Here is a 21,912-nt window from a genome sequence, read left to right as displayed (position 1 = left end):
AGAGATAGCCATCCGGTATAGGTTGAGGTTTGACAACCAAACTGGTTCCAGAAACATTTTCAGCAACTGCAAATTAGAGAAATATAATTCCAGCAGCTGCAAGGTCTGGTTAGAGCACATTTGTCATTACTCGATCGAGGTACCTGGTGAAGATGAAAGACGTAGAAGCGCCCACAATCTCAACGGGTACGTGCACCACCAGTAAGCTACTCTGCAAAAATATAGAAGAGAAGGTAATAAGGAGCAACGAAGGAGAATATCGCGATGTCATGAACCATGGGACATGTAGGCAAATAGGAGGACCCGGAAAAAAAATTACTTGTTGCATTTCAGTTTCCCATTTACTATGAACGGAGGCTGTTAGCACTTCAAACTCTGTCATCTAGTCAGATATCTCAGATATGTGTTAACAGGGCCCTCCATTCGTAAGGGATGTCTCCTGTTTGGTGTACTGGACCGTCACATACAGGTGTACAGCCAAGGGCAAGTGCAACGTCTGAAATCATGAACATAGCACAAGTGTGAAACGAGAAAAACGGCGCTATGGCGGTGTTGGCACCGATTATGATTATGATAGCGTCCCAGCCAGCCCTGCCTTAGCCGGGTTTGCGAATTGCGTTCTCATCGACTCGATTGGTCATCTCGAGATGGCTTTGAAGAGAAATGTCGGGTCATCTCCTTTTGATTGGTTAACGTAAGTTCGGTTGGTGATTTTCACGGGTCCGTTGAATCCTTGCAGGACATGGTATCTTTTCCTGTTCCTTTTTTTTTAATCCCTTTCCTCACTCTTCATAAGTGTACTTACAGTGGAGGGTGGTTTATTATTCTTGACGGTGTGCAGGAAGATTAAACGAGCCAACCCTCGGGGAGATAACAATATTTGAGTTCCACACCACCCAGTCCGCTCGCTCCCGTTGATGCAATCCACCAGATTGTCCTCCGGGATTCGTGAACTAGGCTTACCTTGCATAACTAGCTTGGTCGTTTTCCAAAAACGGTCCATGACATAGGGCCGGCTTGGTGCCGTTTGGTGCTTTTCTTTGGTGTAGGTATCAACTGCGTACTGGATTGTAGCCAACAGCCTCATGTGTCCGCTGGAATTCGAAGTTTCTCACCCAGCCCGTCAGCCTAGGGGTGTTGACCCTAGAGAAGATCTGTGTTTAATCTGGAGCCGTTGAACCCAGTTGATCGATGCTTTGACGCCCCATCGGGGAAGCTGCACGTACATGTATGTAATGTACATGCACAATGTACTGTACATGTACGTGTACATAGTGCTGAGTACAAGCCGGGCAGACAAGGCCTAGATCGGAGAGAGTCATACTTAGGGACCTGAAAGGCTTCTCTTCCTGCTTTAGTGCCTCACTGGGTCTCAAATTCCCTTGTAGTCTCTCAGAAGTGTGTCCCCCTCCTTCTGTCCAGTTTTGAATGGGAATTGGTTTTGGGACGCAGTATTCCAGCAACCCCTAGGTATTTTCCAACCCCTCCTCTCCATAACTGTCCGGTGTGGCTTAGGGCGTGCATAAATAAATCCCGACATGCGTGGCTCCCAAGGTGCATGCGCTCTGGGGAATTTCTTCCGTCCCCAGCGCACGAAATTCGGAGCCAATGGGCTGGAAAGCAAGAATGAAAATGTGCGCACGAGATTATGGTAAGGTTATCCACATTTCAAGGGTGGAGGAAGGATCTCCCACGCACCCATGATGTCTAGGAAGCGGAGGATAAAGGAAAGGGCCTTTGAGACAGGAGAGAAAGTTTGCCAATCTGGCGGCTGTCGCTACTCAGCACTTGCAGCGGGAGCATCTCTGACCCATGAAGGCCCAAAAGTTTTAATTTTAGTCCAGCAGGGGTATACAGCGTCGCTACTCCCAGCGCTCCGCTGTCGATTATTCGAAACGACGTGACTGTATCTGTATGCAGCGTGGACTGGACTGAAGCAACCCTTGTCAAAAGAGGGCGGGAAGCTGGAGTGTGATAAAAAAAAAAGTCTGATGTGGGAGAGTCTTCTGAGGCGCAACGAGCAACGTTCTAGGCCCGATTGGTGTAAGCGGTAAGCGGGTTACAAAGTTACGTAAAGGAGGCTCAAGCTCTCAAAAATACCATCCATCGCGGCAGCATGAGAATAGAAAATGCGGAAATTGAGCTACATATATCAGGGAGTGGAATGATGTGTAAAATTTGTCTGAACATATTATACTGCTTACCTGCTTATCAATCCTTTGGAGGTTGAGAGATAGTTCTGTTTTTTTTTTTTTTTTTTTTTTTTTTCCGTCTCCATAAGTAACTTATTTCACAGCAGATAAGTTACGCCTACTAACTACGGGCCAATGCGGCGTTGTCCTCGCGCATGCCAAGCGATATAATTCTGGCCATGGCTGTATTAGTTACCAGATAACGATACCTCTTGCTATTTTGCGCAGTTGCGAGCAACTTATGAAAAAAAAAAAAAAAACCCAGAAAGCGGTAATAAAAAAACCCCCAGCGATACAATACTATACTCAGGGAAGTTTAATCTTTTTGATATTCGGCCTAAAACAGGGAGCAATTGGGGCAGAAAAAAAAGCAACCTCTTTCTCTCAACTTTGCTTCCGCCGCTGCGCATACACGACACCAACCACCCAAGCACTACACTCCGACCACCACTACTCCCTCCCCTCCCACGGTCTCCCGGCTATTCAACCCATCCCTGCTGTGGTCGCCTTTTCTCTTCGTCCAATAACACGCCTCCACAGCGCTTTTTGCCGTGCAGCCCTCTAAAATCTCATACCTCATCCGACTCCGACTCTGAAGCCAGCCCGTTCACCACCGCAGAAACCCTTCCCCCTTCCGACGCGCTGGGAAATAACTCCATCGACTTCGCTGTGGTTCCTTGACCCTCGAATATACCTCCTCCTCCCCCCTTCCTCTCTCTCCTCTATTATAAGCTATGGGTGCGTGTGTCTCAATTCCTCCTGTCCTCTTCTCGTTCCCTTTGCGCGACTAGCTTGCCTTACCCTTCCCTTTTTCGCGTGTCTTTCCGACAGCTTGTTATACAACAAATTGCCTTGCTTGCCTTCTTCCCGATCCCGCCGTTGCCTTATTCCGGCCGTGGCTGCAGCGCCTGAGCTCGAATTTTTCTTTTACTATTTTTCCTAAATATAAAAATATATATATATATATTTTTATATTATCCAATTCCTTTCACCTTTGTCAATTCTTTTGTTTCTTGTGGACGACCCACCTATTTATCATCACCTATTTATTACCCTTTTCAGCCTGCATTCCCCAGGGTGAAAAGAAGAACGGCAAGCAGTGTGCTCTCCTTCCTGTGAATTCCGACCATTCCCCTTGCTTGGCCATTTCTATTACAAAACATCCCTCCTCAATCCCTTCACTCCCCCTCCTCTCCCCTCATCTCCTCTCATCTCCTCTCCCCTCCTTATGCTTGACACTTGATACGCCTTGAGCAGTCTCTCACACCCTCTGTTGAATCAATCCTGCCCCTCTTGATCTTGGCTCCGGCGTCTGCTGCGCGAGTTCATTCTGACCATCACACTCTGACCTGACTGTCACTGTGGACCAATACTCCACATCTTCGCCCTTTTACTGTTCTCACCTTCCCCTTCTCCTGAGATTATTCTTCTTTCCTTCCTATCAAGCTTCTATCTGTTTGGTTCCCTACAATCTCTAACTCATCTTCCTATTTTGTTCTCGGTTGCTTTTAGTCTTTTCGTTGGCCTATTAAGACTTCTTGAGACTCACTTTAACCTTCTCTCATTCCTAGGTGCAGCCGACGTGTATCGACCCGCTCAAGTAAGTTCAACTGTGAGTTTTATTCGTTGCAAATACCATTTTCCTATCCCCGGTCGCTGCGCACAACCTCGTATCTCGACGCTATTTGATGTAGCACTGGATTATTATAAAGAAAGAGGGCATTGGAAGAGAAGACCTATCCATATTCAAAAGCATGCGCGGGGCAGACAATGATTCTCCATTGGTTGGTAGAAGAGGAAATGGACTGGATGGCGTGTTTGTAGTGGGTTGTCCGATCGGAGTAGATCAGGCAGATTCAGAGCCGCATCACGCGCTCATCTCTTTTGCTACACCACCGTCTTTGTCTTTTTTCTCTATCAACTACCTTTGCTATGGGTCTGTTGCCTTATATCGAAATATCGAAATTATCTTCTGTTTCGGTTGCGAAGTGGATTCATTCTTGCTGCCCGCTATGGCTTGTGTCTCCTTGCTCTTCCGCCCCTCTCCGCTCCGTTCTCCCCAATCTTTGCTCTCTAAACTTAAATTATTCACGTGGTTACCCGTCGATAGCCAATCACCTATCCAAACCACCTTAACTTCACTCCCATCATTCCTTCGTCCGTACTTAACACTCCATTGTCGTTTCTCTCATTGATTTGTGCGCGTTGCCTGTCCCCTACTAGCGCGCATTCGATTTTCACATTCTGAATTGGCTTCGAACGCCTCTGTGATGGCTAACTACTTGCAGCGCGAGAGGTCCCGTTCCCCACGTCGTCGCTCCCGTAGTCCACGTCGCGGCCGTCGTTCCTATTCGCCTCGCAGTCGTTCCCGTAGTCGTGAGGACTACCGTCGCAACGATCGTCGATCCAGATCTCCTGTGAGTGGTGCAGCTGGTGCTCCTGGACATTCGAGCTCTGGATACGGTGGACGTGGCCCTTCTGTTCGTTCTCTCGAGGATCGTTCTTTTGCCAAAGAACAAATGATTCAATCAGTGCGCGAATCTTCCCAACAAGACCGCCGGGTCTATGTTGGGAATTTGTCATACGATGTCAAATGGCATCATCTTAAAGATTTTATGAGACAGGGTAAGCTGGTTTTGGGAGTAAAGACTTCCTAGTCGGGAGATGGCTGGAAAAGAAGAGAGGGCTAACTGTGGCGGTCGGGTTTGTGATGTTTTAGCTGGAGAGGTACTCTTTGCCGATGTCTTACTACTTCCCAATGGAATGTCGAAGGTGGGCGTCAACGTGTAGCTGTGGCTGGTTTCCTGGTTTTCTTTATGGTTATTTTGATGGACGTTGGATTGACGGGTTGGGGCTTGGCGGTCTGGTTAATGTAGGGCTGCGGGTAAGTAACCGTCTCCGAGGTGTCCGCGAGCGAAGGGGTTTGGGTTGTTTTAATGGAAAACTGATTTAACTGTTGATATTGCAGGATTGTGGAATACGCAACGAGGGAGGAAGCTCAAAATGCTGTAGCAACTCTCAGTAACCAAAACCTCATGGGCAGACTCGTTTACGTTCGCGAGGTAGGGACTCCTTGGCCCTTCTCTATCTTCCTCCTTCCTACCGCTCTTTTCATGAACTAACATTGCATCATCTACTCTACGCCCCTATAGGACCGTGAGGCAGAACCCCGTTTCACAGGCCCACCTGCCCGTGGTGATTTCGGAGGTCCTGGACGCGGGGGCTATGGAGGCTATGCCCCAGGCCCGGGCGCTAGTGGCGGCCGACAAATCTATGTCTCCAACGTTTGTTACCCACCTGACACTTATTGCTGCCCCTTGTTCCTTCCCTTACTCCATGCTCCCATAACCCATCCCAACCTGCCCAATTCTACGTTGAAACTTGAACTTGGACCATTAACTTTCTATATCTAGCTTCCATTCAATGTAGGCTGGCAAGACCTGAAGGATCTATTCCGCCAAGCTGGTAAGTCCAAAGCTGTTACAGTTCTTGATTGATTTTGCGTATCGTGTGATAGCTGTGTGTGCGTAGGGTGCCCTTGCATTGACCAATACCCATTCACAGCGCAACAAGGTGCTGTTGTCCGCGCCGATGTGCACATTGATCCTAGTGGCCGCCCGAAAGGTTCCGGAATTGTTGCATTTGAAAGTGCGGATGATGCTCGAAATGCTATCCAGCAATTCAACGGGTATGACTGGCAGGGTCGAACACTTGAAGTTCGCGAAGATCGCTATGCAGGAGCCGCAGGCTTTGCTGGACGTGGTGGTTTTGGAGGGGTTCCTGCCCGTGGTGGGTTTGTAGGTGGCCGTGGTGGGTTTGGTGGACGTGGTGGTTTTGGCGGCGGGTTTGGTGGTGGAAGAGGTGGTTTCGGAGCAGGATACGGTGGTGGCCACGGTGCTGGACCAGTAGAGGGGGGTGCATCAGTCCCTCCAAATCCATTCACGGATTTTGCAACTTCTGGTGGAGAAAGAAGCGCTACCATCTATGTCCGCAACGTACGTTATCGTCCCTGTTATTTCCTTTTTTTGGTCTTGTCATGGCTTTCAGACTAATGAAGGGAACTGCGTCTCCAAACAGCTTCCTTGGTCGACCTGCAATGAAGATCTAGTTGACCTCTTTTCAACAATTGGTAAAGTTGAAAGGGCCGAAATTCAGTATGAGCCTAACGGCCGCTCCAGAGGTACTGGGGTTGTTGAATTTGACTCCGCTGAAAACGCAGAGACTGCTATCAGTATGTGTTGGCCTATCCATGTTCATTGCTCATTCTTGATGAGCTATGGTTTCATCTTGTCGAAATATGCCTATGCTGACATAATACACAGACAAGTTCACCGGTTATCAGTACGGAGGTCGTCCTCTCGGCCTGACCTTCGTCAAGTACCTGAACAACGGTTCTGCAGATGCCGTGGGAGGCACAGAAGCGACGGGCGGTCTTACCCAAGACCAAATCATGTAAAATGCTAGTTGTATGGAGGTAAGACGGTGGAAGTAGAGCCTCCTGCATGCGAATTTGTCCTCACAAGAAAACCTGCCTTGTCAGCTACAAGCCAGCTCTTGGTTTAGGACTGCGTGGTTATATTTTATCGTTTTCGCCTCGTTTATTTGTCTTTGCTATTATTTTCCCCCATTTTACATCCCAAAAACGAAGGAAGGGTTCGTTTAGTTTGTTATCGGTTCCTCGGCTTAAAATACCGGATGAGCGTGATTTTTTCGTTCCCCCTGTTAGTTCCCCCTGTTACTCTATCGCCTCTCTCTAGTTTGCTTGTCAGGTATGGATGGGTGATGAGTTTGCCCGATCTCTGTACTTGTTTTCTCCCCTTTCCACTTTCACGACGACGACACTTTTGTTTGTGCTCTTTGAGCCTTCCTTTGTTCATGTCGCTTTATCGCCGGGAAATTTACTCTGCCTGAATCTTGTCCTATTTCCTTCTAGTTTTTTAAAAAATTACGCTTCTATTATGCTTGCGTGCAAAATTGTAACCCACACTGCCTAGCCTTTTTGTGTCTATATCAATATGTTTGCTGTAGTTTCTGATAATTACTCCCCATTGAGTGATGGGCTCCCTTCTTTTTATATTTTATTAATTAGGCTCTTAAACCAAGGCCTCATATTCCACTCATTCGATTCCTTGACACGTAGCAAAAAGCAGAATGATCCTTTTGTATTAATATGAGAGCTACGGACTACCTACGTTGCGTGGTTATTGACTGAGGCGGTTTCTGAGCTTGCCCGACAAATAATGCAAGCCCATCAGAATCTCAACAGAAGAAATAAAAATTAAATATTAATATCAGCTCATGACAGAAATTATAGTTTAAGGGAGCGGGAATCTGTAGCTAGCTCCGGCAAGTTGTGGGTTTGAGCAGGACTGGCGCTGCGCTAGTTTCCTACATACTATGGATGTAGATTGGCCCCAGCGCGGTATCAGGCCAGGATTTCTGGCTGCGGATGTTCCTGGGCTAGTTCGTGGTGAAATATCTAGTTTGACGGTCAGCATAGTTAACTATCATTTCAAACCGCGCTTCATTCATCGCTTTGCAAGAAATGCATAAAGTCAATCATACTTTTTTAGAGGTAACGTCGATGATCGGTTCTATTGCAAACATACCCCGAGCACACAAGATATAAGAATCAGCTTCCTCTTCTGCTCATCTGCAGCAAATAGACTGTTCAACGCAGAAACCAATTAAAAGGTGGTCCATGAGCACATGACGGACTAGCTAGGAATATCTACAGTCTGCTCATCTAAAAGGGTAAATTGATTGGGAGCTGTGAAGGCCGCAGCGGTCAAGAGACAAAAAGGGCATCATTGGCTTAGTGAGAAAGTCCAACGTTGCCATTGGGCGGGCTCCGAATAATGATAACCTCATATTATCTGCCACTTCCCAATCACAGACTTGAAGCTGGAGCATGTCTATTGCCTATCTGTGACCCCAACAGCCACGGATTGAGCAATCTGTAGCTATCCTGTCGTAAATTGACCGAGATATTACATACTTCGATTCACCGCTGATGCAATCGACAGGGGGTTCGATCAGCTAAGCTTACCGAAGCCCTGGCTGTTCTTTTCGGTTCCTGTTGCGAATGAACCCTGTTGCACCCAGATAATGCGTCAAGCAAGGGTGGATGAGCAGCACTGCTGCAAAGAAGCTTCCGTGTGCCCGTTGATATCTCCTCGCTCTTCATCCTCTAGCCATCGAATACCAGCCACGTGTCTTTTTATATACATGAACATGCATTCTTATCAGATAATCGTGCTGGGTTCGTATACCATACCGGTGACTCGGGTGATCCTGATTTTCCGTCTCTGGGTGTCTGGTTTAGGCCTTTCGCATTCCTCATTCTGATTTGGAACGGATAGACAGTTTCCGAGATCCTCTATTGTATAATATCAACAAGAGGACTATCACATCTGGTAGAGATGCTTCCTCACTTGTTTGAGAACACCGGTAGGGTTTCAGTCACGTTGTGACGTTGTGCGAGTTTTACCGTCTTGTGTCTCTTCTCTCCTTATTTTTTTAAGATTTGACGCATGCAGAACACATGCAGCTCCAAGATTTGACTTTTTATCTGCGTGATTTGTATCAGCCATTGATGAATTTCACTTTATCTGGGAATAAAAGGTTCTTATTTCCATAGAGCCCATCATTTGTTAACAAGGGGACCGGGCTTGAAGCAGGGTTGGATAATGCACTCCTAGGACAAGAGTAGCTACGCATTCAATGTAGCAATGAGTAGTCCGTAGAGAACAGCTGGATTGAAGCCAGTAGCGAGGATGAGCCAAGATCTTGCAATGCAAGAAACATGCGGCTGGGGTTCAGCCCCCTTGCCTTCACACTGCCACTCATCCCTTCCTTTGTTTCCGGCGTATGGCTGGAATTAATAGCCAGGTTAAATAAGGCAGTATTCTTTCTCCGCGGCCAGATTTCCCGCGATGTTGGCTCTATTCCTTCCTTTAGAGGAGCCGTATAGTCCCCGGCGTAGGAAAGCCCAGAATTTTAGGTTCCACCACTGGGCTTCGAGAGTACAGAAATATCGGAATGGTTCGGAGGATTCATCATATTTTGTGATTGCCATTGGCAAACCCTGCGGGAGAGTAAGAAATCTGCAGGTTGTAATCGCAGAAATTGGCCTAGTTGATAGTAGCCAGCTACCAGGGACGGAGAGAAAGTCAGTAGCAGGATTTTATATTGAAACCCAGCACTCCTGAACCATTCTCTAGAAGAGAAAGAAAAGGCGGTGTATGAACTGCCAGTTGAAGCCCTGACTCAATCTTGCAAAGTTGAGACTGATGGGCTTTGGATGGTTGAGGTAAGGGGTCGCAGGGAGAAGCATGGTATGATTGACGGTGACACAGCTGGCTATCTTGCGCGACAAGACTTGTGCATGCAAACTATTTGCGGCGAGGCACATATAGTACGGGTCTTATATCAGGCTGTTCTAGAACAAAACATCCCGTGCCTGAACATGTAGTGAAAGGAAGCCAGAAAGCTGCATGAGCGGAAGTTGAATCGCGGCCACAGAGCCTCATATCAAATCTGGTATATAACCCTAAACCCCCCTAACCTTCCAATTGCATCGCGCGATTCTGACTGAAATCTGCAACACAATCAGAACTGTTTCATCCTACATGAACCAATAAGCCATTAGTTATCTTTATTGTCTGCACGATGTTGCTCGCGGATTGAACCAAATTAGATTTAGGAGGGTTAGGCAGCTAACGTACCTGGGTTCTGAATCGGATGGGCGATACAGTTCCACCAAAATTGTGGCCAGAACCGATAAGTCTCACCTAACAACGACATCAACATCTTGGGAGTTTAATTCCAAAATTCGAAGTGTCCATCTTATTGTGCCTCCAGATATTTTATTATAACATTCAGTATTTCCGCTTCAGGTGCGTACCAATGGTTTATTCCTGATTCCCGACGTTGCATCCTAGTTGTCTGCAGTCAGACTTCCGTCTTTGGGTCTTGATCCAGGACCTAAATACCCCCGCCCCGCCCCCTGACGTCACTTGGATGACCGGTTGGATTGTCTTCCAACAATTTGCAAATCGTTCACCAACCTCGCACAAGAACCTTGGATCATTAGTAAGGGCCTGGAAGCTGGAGGCTGGAGGCCGGGCATTGGGCCTACTGCCTAGTGCCCTAAGAAATTTTTATGTACCAGTGGTAATCCCGTTAACCTCAGCCCCTAAACAATGCCAATATTCAGTTATGGATTAGTTTGAAAGCTTAACTAATTAACTTAGGGTTAACTTAGGATCCACTGGGGGAACTATCGCTTCCGAGGTTCTGAATTTCCACACCACACACCACACCGTGTACATTTTCTTGCAGCGGCGTCACTGGCTCATTGATCTTAAGAGTTACAGTGAACGAAGGACCCTATCGCCAAGCTCCTCCTACGCGAAACAGTCGCACAATATGGCTCCCATATGGCTCGCGGCTGCCTGACTCCCTTTGAAATGCAGACTACTCTTCTGGGGAGCTTTTCTACGTACTTTTCTTCATTATTCTGCTTTCAGTGCGTCTCCACTGTGCCTCAGGAGGCTAGAACACCACTGAAACCCGCGATTTCTCGGCGCGAAGCGGGCCGACACAATCTATAGCTAGAAAGGAACTAATTGTTATGGTATCTATTATCAATCGGATTTATTATTTGGGCGAACGGCCCTGTGAGAAGATGACGGAGTCTCTCGGGGTGGATCCTCGATATTGACGGTTTCTCATTCCTCCGCTTTTTGATGCCGGCAAACACTTGGACTGAGAAAGCCATAGGCTTGATTAGATCAAGATGACTGACACACTTGCATGGGTCAATAAGTTACTGAACATGAACAGGGCTGAACCGCCACGCTCTGCCAGTTTCTCCCGTTGTGTGGACTGCAAATTCTGGGGCCAATCGTTGCAGCTGGACCTGCTCCACCGCCGCGGGATAGGCTCCTCATGACCAGGATCAACGGTGTTCTGCTCTTTTGTAATTTTATTTATTTTATTTTTTATTATTTCTCCCATGCTTTTTATTGCCTGTTCAATTCCCTCAATCACCCCAAAATACATTTCGTATATACTTCCACCGACAAGATATATCACTCTCTGGGTTCGCATATATATATATATATATATGTTTGTTTGACAGCTCTGCTGCGGCACTTATTCTGCATTCTTCTTCCTGACAGCTCTGTCGTGCGGGGAGAACACTTTGCCTTCTGCAAATCCCCCGCACCCCGATATTCCTCACGTATCTTACCTTCCAATGAGGCTCCCACGGTTGAATTTTATACGGCTCCACTGTAGAGATATATCCCCTTTCCTACTCATCACGACCATGGGGACAAAACGGGCATCTTCTTACAGTTTGTATTTTGCTACGTCTAGATGCCTATATCTTGCTCCTGAATGTGCTGGCCGTGATTATCATATATCCGGCCAAGAACTTGTCTGGCATTGATGCGTTTTTCACAAGCTGCAGTGCGGCGACGACGACGGGGTTAAATACGTACGTCCAATAATTTTTCTCTTTTTCCTAATTCATTATTCGATTGTGCTTCTTTCCCAGTCATCAACCTGGATTCTGCGTTGGCGGCTGACACTGGGCCAAAAAACAAAAAAGCGTTGATGTCAATACAATGCATACATTCCAACAGGTGGTGATATATATGGTCCCCATGATTGGCAATTTAAGCGTCATAAACCTAGTGGTGGTGCTCGTGCGACTGTACTGGTTTGAAACTCGATTCAAAGACATTGGTAAAAATCTTCCAGTTCTCAAGGGGAGCCTCGATCAGTCCTGCTGCTGTTTGTGCGCGGCTGGGGTAGGCAAGAGTTATTTATTAAACCTGTGTGCGTTTGATCACCAGTTGACTTTGCAATCCGTCATGCAATTCTAGTCCGATTGTCACGGCAGCGTTCGATTGACCGACCTCGTTCCAGTAGATTGCATTCATCAGAGTCCAGAGGAAGAGATAGTATCACATTGCGAGACAGAATAAGAGATATCAGAGTGCTTCGCCCTGAGCCGAGAATAGGCAGTAGAAGCAGGACTGCTGCCTCTGAGGCGGAGGGATTGAGGCTGCGGGCTAGGATTCTCAGCAATATGCCCAGCAACAATTCCAACAGCGACAAAGACAAAGACAACGAAAACGAAAACGACAATCGAAATGAAGCTGTTCCTAATGTGAACGAGAACGCGAAAATAAGTACTGTTGAAAATGATGGTACAACCATTTTCCCCTCGACTCCAGATCTTTCTGCTTCTCCAGATCCACAGCCTTTGATGCTTGATCAAATTAGTTCTTCGCCCGACAAGAACAATACAGAACGGAGTGCGCCCTCCGCGCATATTAGCTTCTCTGCTGAGACAAACATGGAGCCCCGTGGACGGGCACTGCGAATCCCAGGCCCAAGAGAGTTTGAAAGCGGTGGGAATAACCCCTTTCCTTTATAACATAAGCTAACTAGGAACCTATATCGGAGCCAATTGCTAATTTCCTGCCAAATAGGACAAACTGTTCGCGAGGTTGACGATGGTAAGACATGCAATTTCTGCATCCTACTCATATTTGAACCCCATAAATGATCCATGGATAAATGCCCGTTTGCGCAGAGTGAGGCTAATGACAAAACAACTCACGAACCAAAATAGACGACCTTATGAAAAGTATAACCATCGAAGAATCTCTATCGGCAGGGCCCTCAGGGGAAACCGAACGTCGACGGCTGCCCACCATGGGTAGGCTGCTTTCCCATGCGGCCTCAGTCGAAAGAGCTGCTTCAAATGCATTTATTCTCGGCAATAGCTCGCGGAAACGTTCTCGGTCGAGATCTTCAAACCCACTAAATCGATCGTCCTCGAAGTCTGAACGGGCCCTCTTAGACATGTCATATCTGTCGTACCAACCGACGATCGGGCGTAACTCGAAATTCTTGGACTTGACTGATGAACAGAGGGATGAGCTGGGAGGGATTGAGTATCGTAGTTTGAAGCTTTTAGCAAAGATTGTGTTCTGTATGGGCCTCTCCCTTTATCTCCTTCTAGAGAAGACGCTAACATCTTTCATCTTTTAAACAAAATAGGTTACTACGTGTTTTGGCATATATTCGGCGTTATTTGTCTTATTGGCTGGATTCACAATTCAGACCGGAAGTACAGTGACTATGTTCGATCTGTAGGCCAGAACCCAACTTGGTGGTAAGCGCCTGTTTTTTGCTCCTGGGATGAGAAAGCTCCAAAGGGATTAAAATACCAGAGTCGATTCATCTGCTTATTTGGGTGGCGTCTAGGGCGATTTTCTCCAGCATGACCGCTTACAACAATCTTGGATTCACCCTTACGCCCGACTCCATGATTAGTTTCCGCAACGCAACCTTCCCCATCTTCATCATGACATTCCTAATTTACATTGGCAACACAGGCTACCCTTGCATGTTACGCCTCATTATCTGGATCATGTTCAAGATATCACCTCGAGATTCTGCAATCCGAGAGCCACTGAATTTCCTGCTCGATCATCCTCGTCGATGTTACACGCTGCTTTTTCCCTCTAGCCCTACTTGGATGTTATTCTTCAGCTTGGTATTTCTGAACTTTATCGACGTCCTGCTGTTCCTCGTCCTAGATCTGCAGAATGAGGAAGTTCTGGCCGTTCCGTCTTCATGGAATCGTTTCTTGGCTGCGCTTTTTCAGGCAGCGTCGGCGCGTACGACGGGGACAAGTACTTTCAATGTCGCTAAGGTGCATCCGGCTGTACAGTTCATGCTCATGGGTACGTTCAAAGAGAAAAAGAAATTGCTATAATTATTTGTCAAAGTTTGACTCGCTAACGGAATGATTTAATTTCCAGTGATGATGTACATCTCCGTTTTCCCAATCGCTATTAGCGTACGAAAGTAGGAAATTGATCCCGAAACTCTGCACAACTGGCTCCCTCTCTTTAAAGCAGCCCCTGCTAATACCTAACCCAACTACCCTTGACAGAACGAATACATATGAAGAGAACTCCCTGGGTCTCTACGATCCACAAAGTGACGAAATCGACGAGTCAAATAGCACTGCCTCCTATGTGGGTGCACATATGAAAAAGCAACTCGCATTCGACTTGTGGTATGTCTTCTTCGGAATGTTCATTCTCATGATCACCGAAGGGTCGAAGCTAGCCGATAAATCGGATCCGGTACGATTATTTAACTTTTAAACTTTTCCTATTTGCTTGTCCCAACCCGTTGAACGAAATATAATAACTCAAAGGGAATAGGAATTCGCAATCTTCTCTGTGTTTTTTGAAGCTGTCTCAGCATAGTAAGTGCCTTCCACAACTTCTGATCTAGTTTCGAGGCTATGCTGTATCTGCTTTTCTATTTCTTTCGCATCCCTTTCCTTGTGTATAACTTCAGTCATTATCTAACCACCAACCCATAACTACAGCGGAAACGTCGGTCTGAGCCTGAGTCACCCGTCTATCAGCAGTGGCCTGACCACCAAATTCAGCGTGTTAGGAAAATTAGTCATCTGCGCCTTGATGCTTCGTGGTCGACACCGCGGATTGCCATATGAACTTGATCGAGCGGTTCGTACTTGTTTCCCCCCGGTTAATTTCCACCCTCGTATCCTACCCTACCATATGTTCCTCATAAACACTCATCTCGCTTCTCATCCCTTACCACCTTTCCGCTTTCCATTTCTCTTTCTAGCAAACAGAAATGAACTCTATATTAATTTCATTTTCTCTCTTCACTTTCAAATTCGATGCAGATCATCCTCCCGAGCGAACGGAATCTTACGGATTCAAGTTCCACCAAGGATGGCGGCGCAATTACAACTGCGCTACCCTCAGCAAATACAACTATCGGCCCCTTGTCGCGCGTTCGAACTGCGGAAATCGTATAACACAAGGGATGTTGTATGGGTACTATAGATACATAGATTATTATTACATTGCATAGACAGCCACATGAATAGTGCATAAGCTCGCAAGAGACCTTTTTTTGCTTTTGGATAGACGTAAAAGTGGCGAGACGTGATGTATGTACTAAGCGGTTCCCTTCTTCCTGGTGGTGATTTTGGGTGGCGGGAGAGTTTCCTCGAGTGTTGAATCACTGCTGAATTAAGGCATTCCACTATAGGAGCCCGTATGCCTCGAGATGCCAGGTGTCTATTTTCGCCCATTATATTACGGGCCTGGTATCCTACCTTTAAATAGGAGGTGAAATACGTTCTATCAATCCCTTGGTACTTCACGTATAAAATCGCCCAACTATTGGCTAAGTTTGTTCAACCAATATTATTTTTATTTCTACACTGTATTCTACTATTAGTACAACTGTTTTTATTTCAATTTAAGTAAGTATTACTCATTTTTATAAATGATTTAAGTGAAGTCGTTAATAAAAAAATAACAAAGCAAACTATATATTTAAGCTGAGTTATTGGAGAGTACTCCGGATCCTCAACATTGGGCCTCAGTGGCTCAACAATGTGACCTCTGGATGCATGGAGAACGCTGGTATCTCTATTACCCTGTTCTATATGTTCTCGTCCTCTGGCACTCTTTATCGGCGGCATGGGCTGGATTCCGACAGTTAACCTATCTCCCGTTTTATCTTTTATATGCATCCAAGTATGAGAAGTCCGATGATATCGCGGCTACTTCCTCTGCTCGCCCAACTCCACCACGTACAAAACAGAAGACGTTCCACGAGGCTTGACGCTTTGGCGAAGCAGCACAATGGAACAGAGAAATTTTGATGCAATTCAAGACCGCCTTGGAAAAGAATCCTGCGGTGGATCTAATATCACTGTTCCCTGATTCTTCATCGTGAGCATCGAAATTCTCAGTGTCCTCAGCTATCTTGCTGCGAGAATCAACCTTCAAGCACCAGACGAGCTTCATGATGACCTCAGGAGGGGGCTGGAGGTTAATTTACTCTCTGCATTTACTGGAGAGCATATCCCCATCACAGTTCCCCGTACGTTGGCTGGTTGATCGAGTTTGGGGGATCAATCTCAGAACCACATGGCCCCAAACCAAAATTGAACGCTGAAGATTCCCTTTTGTGTATGAAATAACTACCCATTTAATGCTAGGAAAGCAGATATCCAATTCTTCTTGTAAGATGCCTGTAGTACAGCTTATCACTGTACTGCGCCTAAAAATATCGCGAATGTCCAGGATACAGGCTTAGAAATGAATAGATGTAACAGACAGGCCATAATCTCCACCATTCAGAGAAAGGAAATCAAGCAAATAAACTAGTATGAGTATGGTAGTTAACAAATCGGTGGTCAACGCTTCAATGATATTCAGTTTGACTTTTTCATCTACATCAATCCCTCCTGCTTGCCTTGAACGACCCGCTTGTTATGCTTGTAATTGGTCTCGTTCTTGTCGATAATATTCTTCTCCTCCAAGACATCCAGAAGCTCAAGGACATAGTCCTGACAGTTATAACCCGGATATTCGTTGTGGATAACCGCATTTTCCGCAGCGTCCTTAATCGCGCTAATTTTGGAATTGTCCACGTCACACAGGTGGATGGTCTCCAAGAGAGTCGCCGATTTATGAGCGTTCGAGATTTCCATCTCGAAACGATATCTGGTAGGAACCCAGGATCTGGAGGAGGATCTTTTCCGCATCCGTTGGCCCGTCGATGAAGAGACCCCAGTGCTTATATACACCACCATCGTCGAAAATGGCAACATATAGCTCAGTAGTCGAAGACATAGTAAGAATCGCCCACTATCGAAAGTTGGAGAGTTCGTAGGCCTGACGCATCGAGGTAGATCAAATAGAGACTAGATGAAAGGGTAAAACTTGCATAAAGAAGTCCGGTAGAAAGCTGTTGAGCATATAAATTATTTTCCGTTAATCTAACTGCTGAACCCGAGAGGATTTTGGATGCTTTTATATTGGCTCAAAAAGAAGCGGGATATTGAGGCGTCGGCGAGACGCCAGGAACCATGATATCAAATCTGGGTGCAACACTGGCTATCTTTTAACGCGGGGTGTGAGAGCCCTAGGCTTCCTAGTAGTTACAGACTAGCGCCCTGCACACTGTATATAGCCCTCTACTACAGAGTAGATAGAATCATCAATATCAACCACTCTCAGACATCCAATAGAATGGAACTGTTGTGGTCATGAGGTATTTAAGACGGTCCCCCAGCAATGGGAAAAACTTCCTAGCTCAGCGGGTATTTCATGCAGGGGTTAAGCCGGGAGGAACCAATTCAAAGAGTCGAGGCACTTATAGTGCTTGTATATGGTAGAGACAAGAACAAATCTATAGTCAAGACAAGCACATATTTCCGACAGCCTACTTGCTTGGTAAGTGATTTCTCAGTTAGAGATTCAGAGTCACTATTAGTCAGTGAGTCAGTTGAGTGAAATACTATGACATATATTTGTCTGAAGACAGTGTACGTATTAATGAAACAAAAGAAGAGAATGAGTGCTGACAGACTATGTCTTTATTTCAGAAACAGATTTTCATAAGATAGATGAAGTTCTGAGCTGATATTACTTCCTAAAGGTACATACACATAGGCGCTGATGGTGCAGTAGTATCCAAAGAGACAAAGCCAGTTCCAAGAGGATGCGAGAATTCCAAAAAACTTCGAGAATAAAAAGACCCAACGTATATTTAAATATGAGTAAAGTTTAAAATCCAAAGGAAAAAGAGAGGAAAAGAAAGTATTCACGTAGAAGTATAAACGCCCCCAGCTCCTATGCTTGAGAAAGAGAAAGAAGAAGGGTATGAAGAAGATGATAGTAAGAATAAAAAACAAAAGAAAGGTTGTTGGAAAGGGTGAAATAAGAATATAAAAAAGAAAAAACGTGGAAGACACGAGAAGGCTAGTGGAAAGGCAAATCGGGGGCTTCAATTCCCAGGAAATAAATAGAGCTCTTTGGAGGGCTTTGAAGTGGTGGTATATGGTCGAACTCAAGGGACCATGAAAATGTGCAAAACCATAGAATGAATGTATATGCATTTCATGTAGGAGGCACATAGGGTAACGAATGATGCAATAATTCCGGGGGAAAAAGTGGGGACTGTCGATGGTGGGGATGATGTAATTGATAAAACGACGAAAAAAAAGCGAAGAACGAGGAAAATTCCTTCTTCGACAGTAGTACCCAAGGAATCAATTGAGTTTTCAGGTTAGGAAATGGGATAAAATGGGATATATATATAGGTACTCCGGCATCGCTTCTTCAAAACAAAAATTTCAACCACTTGGAGTTGGATACTGGCCAGGCAATTTAAAATCGCTAACTATCGAGGGTAGCTCGCGGCTTCGGTCAAAATTTGATTTCATGGTTTTTGGGGAGCCGGCTTCAGTGGCTGCCGGGGTTGTTAAGGGCGTCGTCGCATCTTTTTCCAATGCACCGCTGGAGTAAGGTATGTTGCTCGTAGCCGACGAGACCGTGGTTCCGCCTAGGCTGGTTCCTAGGCTGGTTCCTTTATCTGCCAGGCCGTGGGAAGACGATATGGCTTCTGTTTTGCCGTCACCGAAAGCGTTAGCGGGGGAAATTGTCCGTTCCGGTGAACCGATCGAGGTATCGGGCTTCGAGGATGTTCGTAATAATAATGGGTAGGTATGTTTCTGAGGTGACGAAATCGCAGCTGTAGCCGGTGCGGGATCCATCCAATCTACGTAGCTATGATCTTGCAGTTCGACTACGCCAGAATGGCTCGGTTCGACAGCATCATCATGGACCCCGTCTGGGAGGCCAGTTGGATGGTTCTTGGTATCGGCGGGCGCTAGTGAGTCAGGGTTTCCAGAACTTTCTCTAGATGAGGCGTAAGTCGCTTGTGAATTTCGGTGGAGGTGGATATCACTTGGAAATCGCCCACCTGGTTGAGGGCGCTGCTGCCACTGCGTTTCCACCACCGGCGGTGCCTGATTTACAATCACATGGTCCGCAGAGTATGGCGTTTCGTCTGCTTCGTCCTCATCCATGACTCCTTCACTGCTGCTGATAGATCCCGCACGGTAAAGTCCACCACTTAGTTGGCGCGAATGTTTGCGCACGAAAGCATTGCGATCCTCGCCGGTTTTTTCGGCCAGGTTTTTGATGTCGTTGTACCATTCGAGCATGGTATCGTGAGATTCTGCTCGAAACACCCATGAATGGCCGCGATGCATCGAACCCGTTTGCCGTCCTTTTAACATGAACTTGTGGGATGCAGAGCCACTTTGCGAGTGAGAGCCTAACTTTTGTTCTGGTAGATATAGCGACATGACGGGATTTTGATACTCGATTCGATCCGCCGACTTGTACTCGTGCAAATGTGTAGGCGACAACACATACCTATATCTAGTCAGTTTACTAAATCGAAGTGATATCAATCGAAAAAACAAGACTATTATTTTGGCATAGAACATACCAGCCAGGCGTATAGCTCTTCAAATACTTGCTCTTGCGCTCAAGCATGCCAGCGCGCACTTCGGCCGCTGCAGGATGGTTCTTTCCAGGATAATTTATATGTTGAAAATCCCGTATCGGCAATAGCGGATCGACCAGATGATCGTTGTGAGATACAAAGGAATCCCACTCGTGATCTTGGGGAACACTTATTGGGCCTTCAATGAGCTGCCCCGCCGCGTCGTACGCCGCATCTGCATCGCGCTTCAGGATATTTGCATATATATTGTACGTTTTCTGGATTTCCGTGACAACAATGCGTTCAAGCTCACGGCCTGAGTTTTCCAGGTTCAGGAATGCCTTTGCAGAAAAAGGGTCAGTGGGGATGGGATCTAGGAGTTAAAAGTGGCTGGGGAATAGGGATAAGCTACTTACGCGATGTAGATAATTTTCTTCATCAATCTGCTTTTCAAGCTGTCTATGTACCGCACATTTCACAAGGAAAGGGTCTCCTTTTCCCGAGGTAGCCGCTGGGTCAGTATCCACCAGTCCAAGAGCTTCCTGTAAATTCCTCACTGCTTTCCGAGTGCCTTCCAACTCCTTGTCGACTGAATTCCTAAAATCACCCGAGAGGCTCTTAATCTCTTTGATTTTCTGTTGCAGATCTGACCTGAGACCGGTCAGTTGCTTAATGACTTCCAATTCGACGTCCCTCGCTTTTGCCGATTCTACCACTGCCTGTCTATGATATTCTTTTAGTATTTTGGTAGCATCCGAAATCCCACCTGTTGCAAGAAACGTGGCTGGGAAAACGACATTGTTCATCGAATTCGAGACTGAGAGAAGAGTCTTTGATCGAATTTCGTATGATTTTTGGATTTCCCGGAAAACCATTATTAAATCCTTCAACACTTTGCGCCAGGCTGTTGTTGCAGAGTTAGTTCAGCTAAATTCATCTTAAAAAACGAAGGCCCCATATACGTTTGTATGTATCCTTCAGGGGCATCACTGATAGTTGCTTACCTTGGAATCTCGCAGCCAAAACATCCGTCGGACTCCCCGAAGTAGGTATAGGGACATAAAAGGCACTGTTGACCTCATCACCATCCACCATCCCGTACTTCTCTTTCTCACCGAGAGCCATACTCCTCACACTCCCTGCACGACTACTTCTCCTGCTTCCACCCCGTCGTAAACTCCCCTTCTTACTCAACGATGGCTTCTTTTTTAAAGTCCCCGACGCTCGAGATGGCAAAAGCGATTGTGCAGCTGACATCTGCGAGTCGGAGCGGTGTAGGTTATTCGTGGTAGGGGGAGCGCCGTCGATAACAGACGATCCACGCCGACTGGACATATCTTCGTGGAATCGAGATACTTGAGGTGTTTGTGTCGAATTTTGGACTGGCACTCCCCGGACCTGGAAATCCGAGGGCACGATCGAACTCGGGGTGGCCATGTAGGAGGTCAGACGAGAGGCAGAGCCGTTTACCTGATTCGCATGGGAGGGTTCCGTAGAGTTCGGGGCCGTTGTATACTCATCGTGCAACGGGGTTCGGGGTCGGGCGGCCATGGGGCCGGGACGATGTGCTTGTTGAAGCTATAGCAGTTATGTATTGTTTTATATTGTCCTTTGTTCCCCCACCTCCTAGGCACAAAGCGACGAGGTCTGTATAGTAGTACTAGTGAATCTTCTATCCACAGTTGCCGCTCACAGTATCCGCAACGCTATAAGTTGAATATAAGAAGAGCAGGAAGGATAGCTAGGAGTCGGATAAATAATGGCATGAATGCACGATGTGGGCGTCAAGAGGACGGGGACAGGAAAAGGTTAGAGAATTATCTCTGTAAGAAGTCCGGCCTTGAGGCATGGGCTTCGGCGGGAAAACAATGGGGATGACGTCGAGCAGGTTGGGCAGAACTGGGGACAGGAGGAGGGAACGTTCGTACTGTGTATTAATAGGTATCCACGCACAGGCTCCCGGCCAGGCTTGGCGCTGGGAAGGATGGCCTGGTACCCCCGCGGTACTTCACAGGTTTGAACAAAACCACGAATTGAGTTCCCCCAAGGATGGCGATATGATGCAAAGAAGGCGAATTATTCTCTATTACCAGCACCATTTGCCACGTTTTTATGGAATGGAATGAAGATATATGTACAGTACATGTACAGCACAGAAAGATCCCGCCTTTGTTTACACCAAGCAACATCTCAAGGTGAACTACGGATTACCTACCGAAGATATTTGGGTTCGTAGAAGCTCTAGGCAGGAATTTAAGATGATGCCACACCGCTAGGGAAACGTGCCAAACGGGGTCCCTGGCTGTAGTAAGATGTTAAGATGTGTACG

At 46.5% G+C, this 21,912-nt stretch overlaps 4 protein-coding genes across 10 annotated transcripts; 2 read left to right on the top strand and 2 right to left on the bottom strand.

The window, feature by feature from the left end:
* The first annotated feature begins 1,509 nt into the window (after positions 1 to 1,509).
* Positions 1,510 to 7,500, top strand: BDCG_09112 (RNP domain-containing protein). Of its 3 annotated transcripts, XM_045424895.1 has the most exons (12): positions 1,510 to 2,066; positions 2,300 to 2,930; positions 3,770 to 3,792; positions 4,481 to 4,817; positions 4,912 to 4,964; positions 5,069 to 5,076; positions 5,161 to 5,254; positions 5,345 to 5,476; positions 5,606 to 5,657; positions 5,757 to 6,187; positions 6,270 to 6,423; positions 6,515 to 7,500. In XM_045424895.1, the coding sequence occupies exons 2-12, from the start codon at positions 2,927 to 2,929 to the stop codon at positions 6,646 to 6,648; spliced, it is 1,422 nt and encodes a 473-aa protein (XP_045282814.1). In that variant the 5' UTR covers positions 1,510 to 2,066; positions 2,300 to 2,926; the 3' UTR covers positions 6,649 to 7,500. The 3 variants fall into 3 exon arrangements, with proteins under 3 accessions (XP_045282814.1, XP_045282815.1, XP_045282816.1); XM_045424896.1 differs by having other exon boundaries at positions 2,300 to 3,804; positions 6,515 to 7,446; XM_045424897.1 differs by lacking the exon at positions 1,510 to 2,066 and having other exon boundaries at positions 2,441 to 2,930; positions 3,705 to 3,804; positions 6,515 to 7,446.
* Positions 7,501 to 10,274: 2,774 nt separating this feature from the next.
* Positions 10,275 to 16,484, top strand: BDCG_09110 (potassium uptake transporter). Of its 4 annotated transcripts, XM_045424894.1 has the most exons (16): positions 10,275 to 10,367; positions 10,488 to 11,491; positions 11,577 to 11,697; positions 11,812 to 11,948; positions 12,089 to 12,619; positions 12,701 to 12,727; positions 12,844 to 13,206; positions 13,275 to 13,389; positions 13,482 to 13,963; positions 14,042 to 14,087; positions 14,176 to 14,371; positions 14,453 to 14,496; positions 14,623 to 14,629; positions 14,686 to 14,764; positions 14,950 to 15,537; positions 15,599 to 16,484. In XM_045424894.1, exons 2-14 carry the CDS (start codon positions 11,455 to 11,457, stop codon positions 14,749 to 14,751), a joined length of 2,172 nt encoding a protein of 723 aa, XP_045282813.1. In that variant the 5' UTR covers positions 10,275 to 10,367; positions 10,488 to 11,454; the 3' UTR covers positions 14,752 to 14,764; positions 14,950 to 15,537; positions 15,599 to 16,484. The 4 variants fall into 4 exon arrangements, with proteins under 4 accessions (XP_045282813.1, XP_045282810.1, XP_045282811.1 ...); XM_045424891.1 differs by having other exon boundaries at positions 14,623 to 14,764; XM_045424893.1 differs by lacking the exon at positions 10,275 to 10,367 and having other exon boundaries at positions 10,517 to 11,697; positions 14,623 to 14,764.
* On the bottom strand, positions 16,262 to 17,136 carry BDCG_09109 (uncharacterized protein). The gene has a single exon (XM_045424890.1). The coding sequence runs from the start codon at positions 16,894 to 16,896 to the stop codon at positions 16,516 to 16,518; it is 381 nt and encodes a 126-aa protein (XP_045273507.1). The 5' UTR covers positions 16,897 to 17,136; the 3' UTR covers positions 16,262 to 16,515.
* Positions 17,137 to 17,286: 150 nt separating this feature from the next.
* Positions 17,287 to 21,909, bottom strand: BDCG_09108. Of its 2 annotated transcripts, XM_045424889.1 has the most exons (6): positions 20,588 to 21,534; positions 20,000 to 20,487; positions 19,587 to 19,924; positions 19,053 to 19,510; positions 17,658 to 18,988; positions 17,287 to 17,554 (listed from the first exon to the last, which is right to left on the bottom strand). In XM_045424889.1, exons 1-5 carry the CDS (start codon positions 21,132 to 21,134, stop codon positions 18,960 to 18,962), a joined length of 1,860 nt encoding a protein of 619 aa, XP_045282809.1. In that variant the 5' UTR covers positions 21,135 to 21,534; the 3' UTR covers positions 17,287 to 17,554; positions 17,658 to 18,959. The 2 variants fall into 2 exon arrangements, with proteins under 2 accessions (XP_045282809.1, XP_045273506.1); XM_045424888.1 differs by lacking the exon at positions 17,287 to 17,554 and having other exon boundaries at positions 17,580 to 19,510; positions 20,588 to 21,909.
* Positions 21,910 to 21,912: the final 3 nt, after the last annotated feature.

Source organism: Blastomyces dermatitidis (genome assembly GCF_000003525.1).
Source record: "Blastomyces dermatitidis ER-3 genomic scaffold supercont1.13, whole genome shotgun sequence".
Lineage (NCBI taxonomy): Eukaryota > Fungi > Ascomycota > Eurotiomycetes > Onygenales > Ajellomycetaceae > Blastomyces > Blastomyces dermatitidis.
The sequence above is the reverse complement of the archived record's forward strand: the minus strand, read 5'-3'. Positions and strand labels throughout refer to the sequence as shown.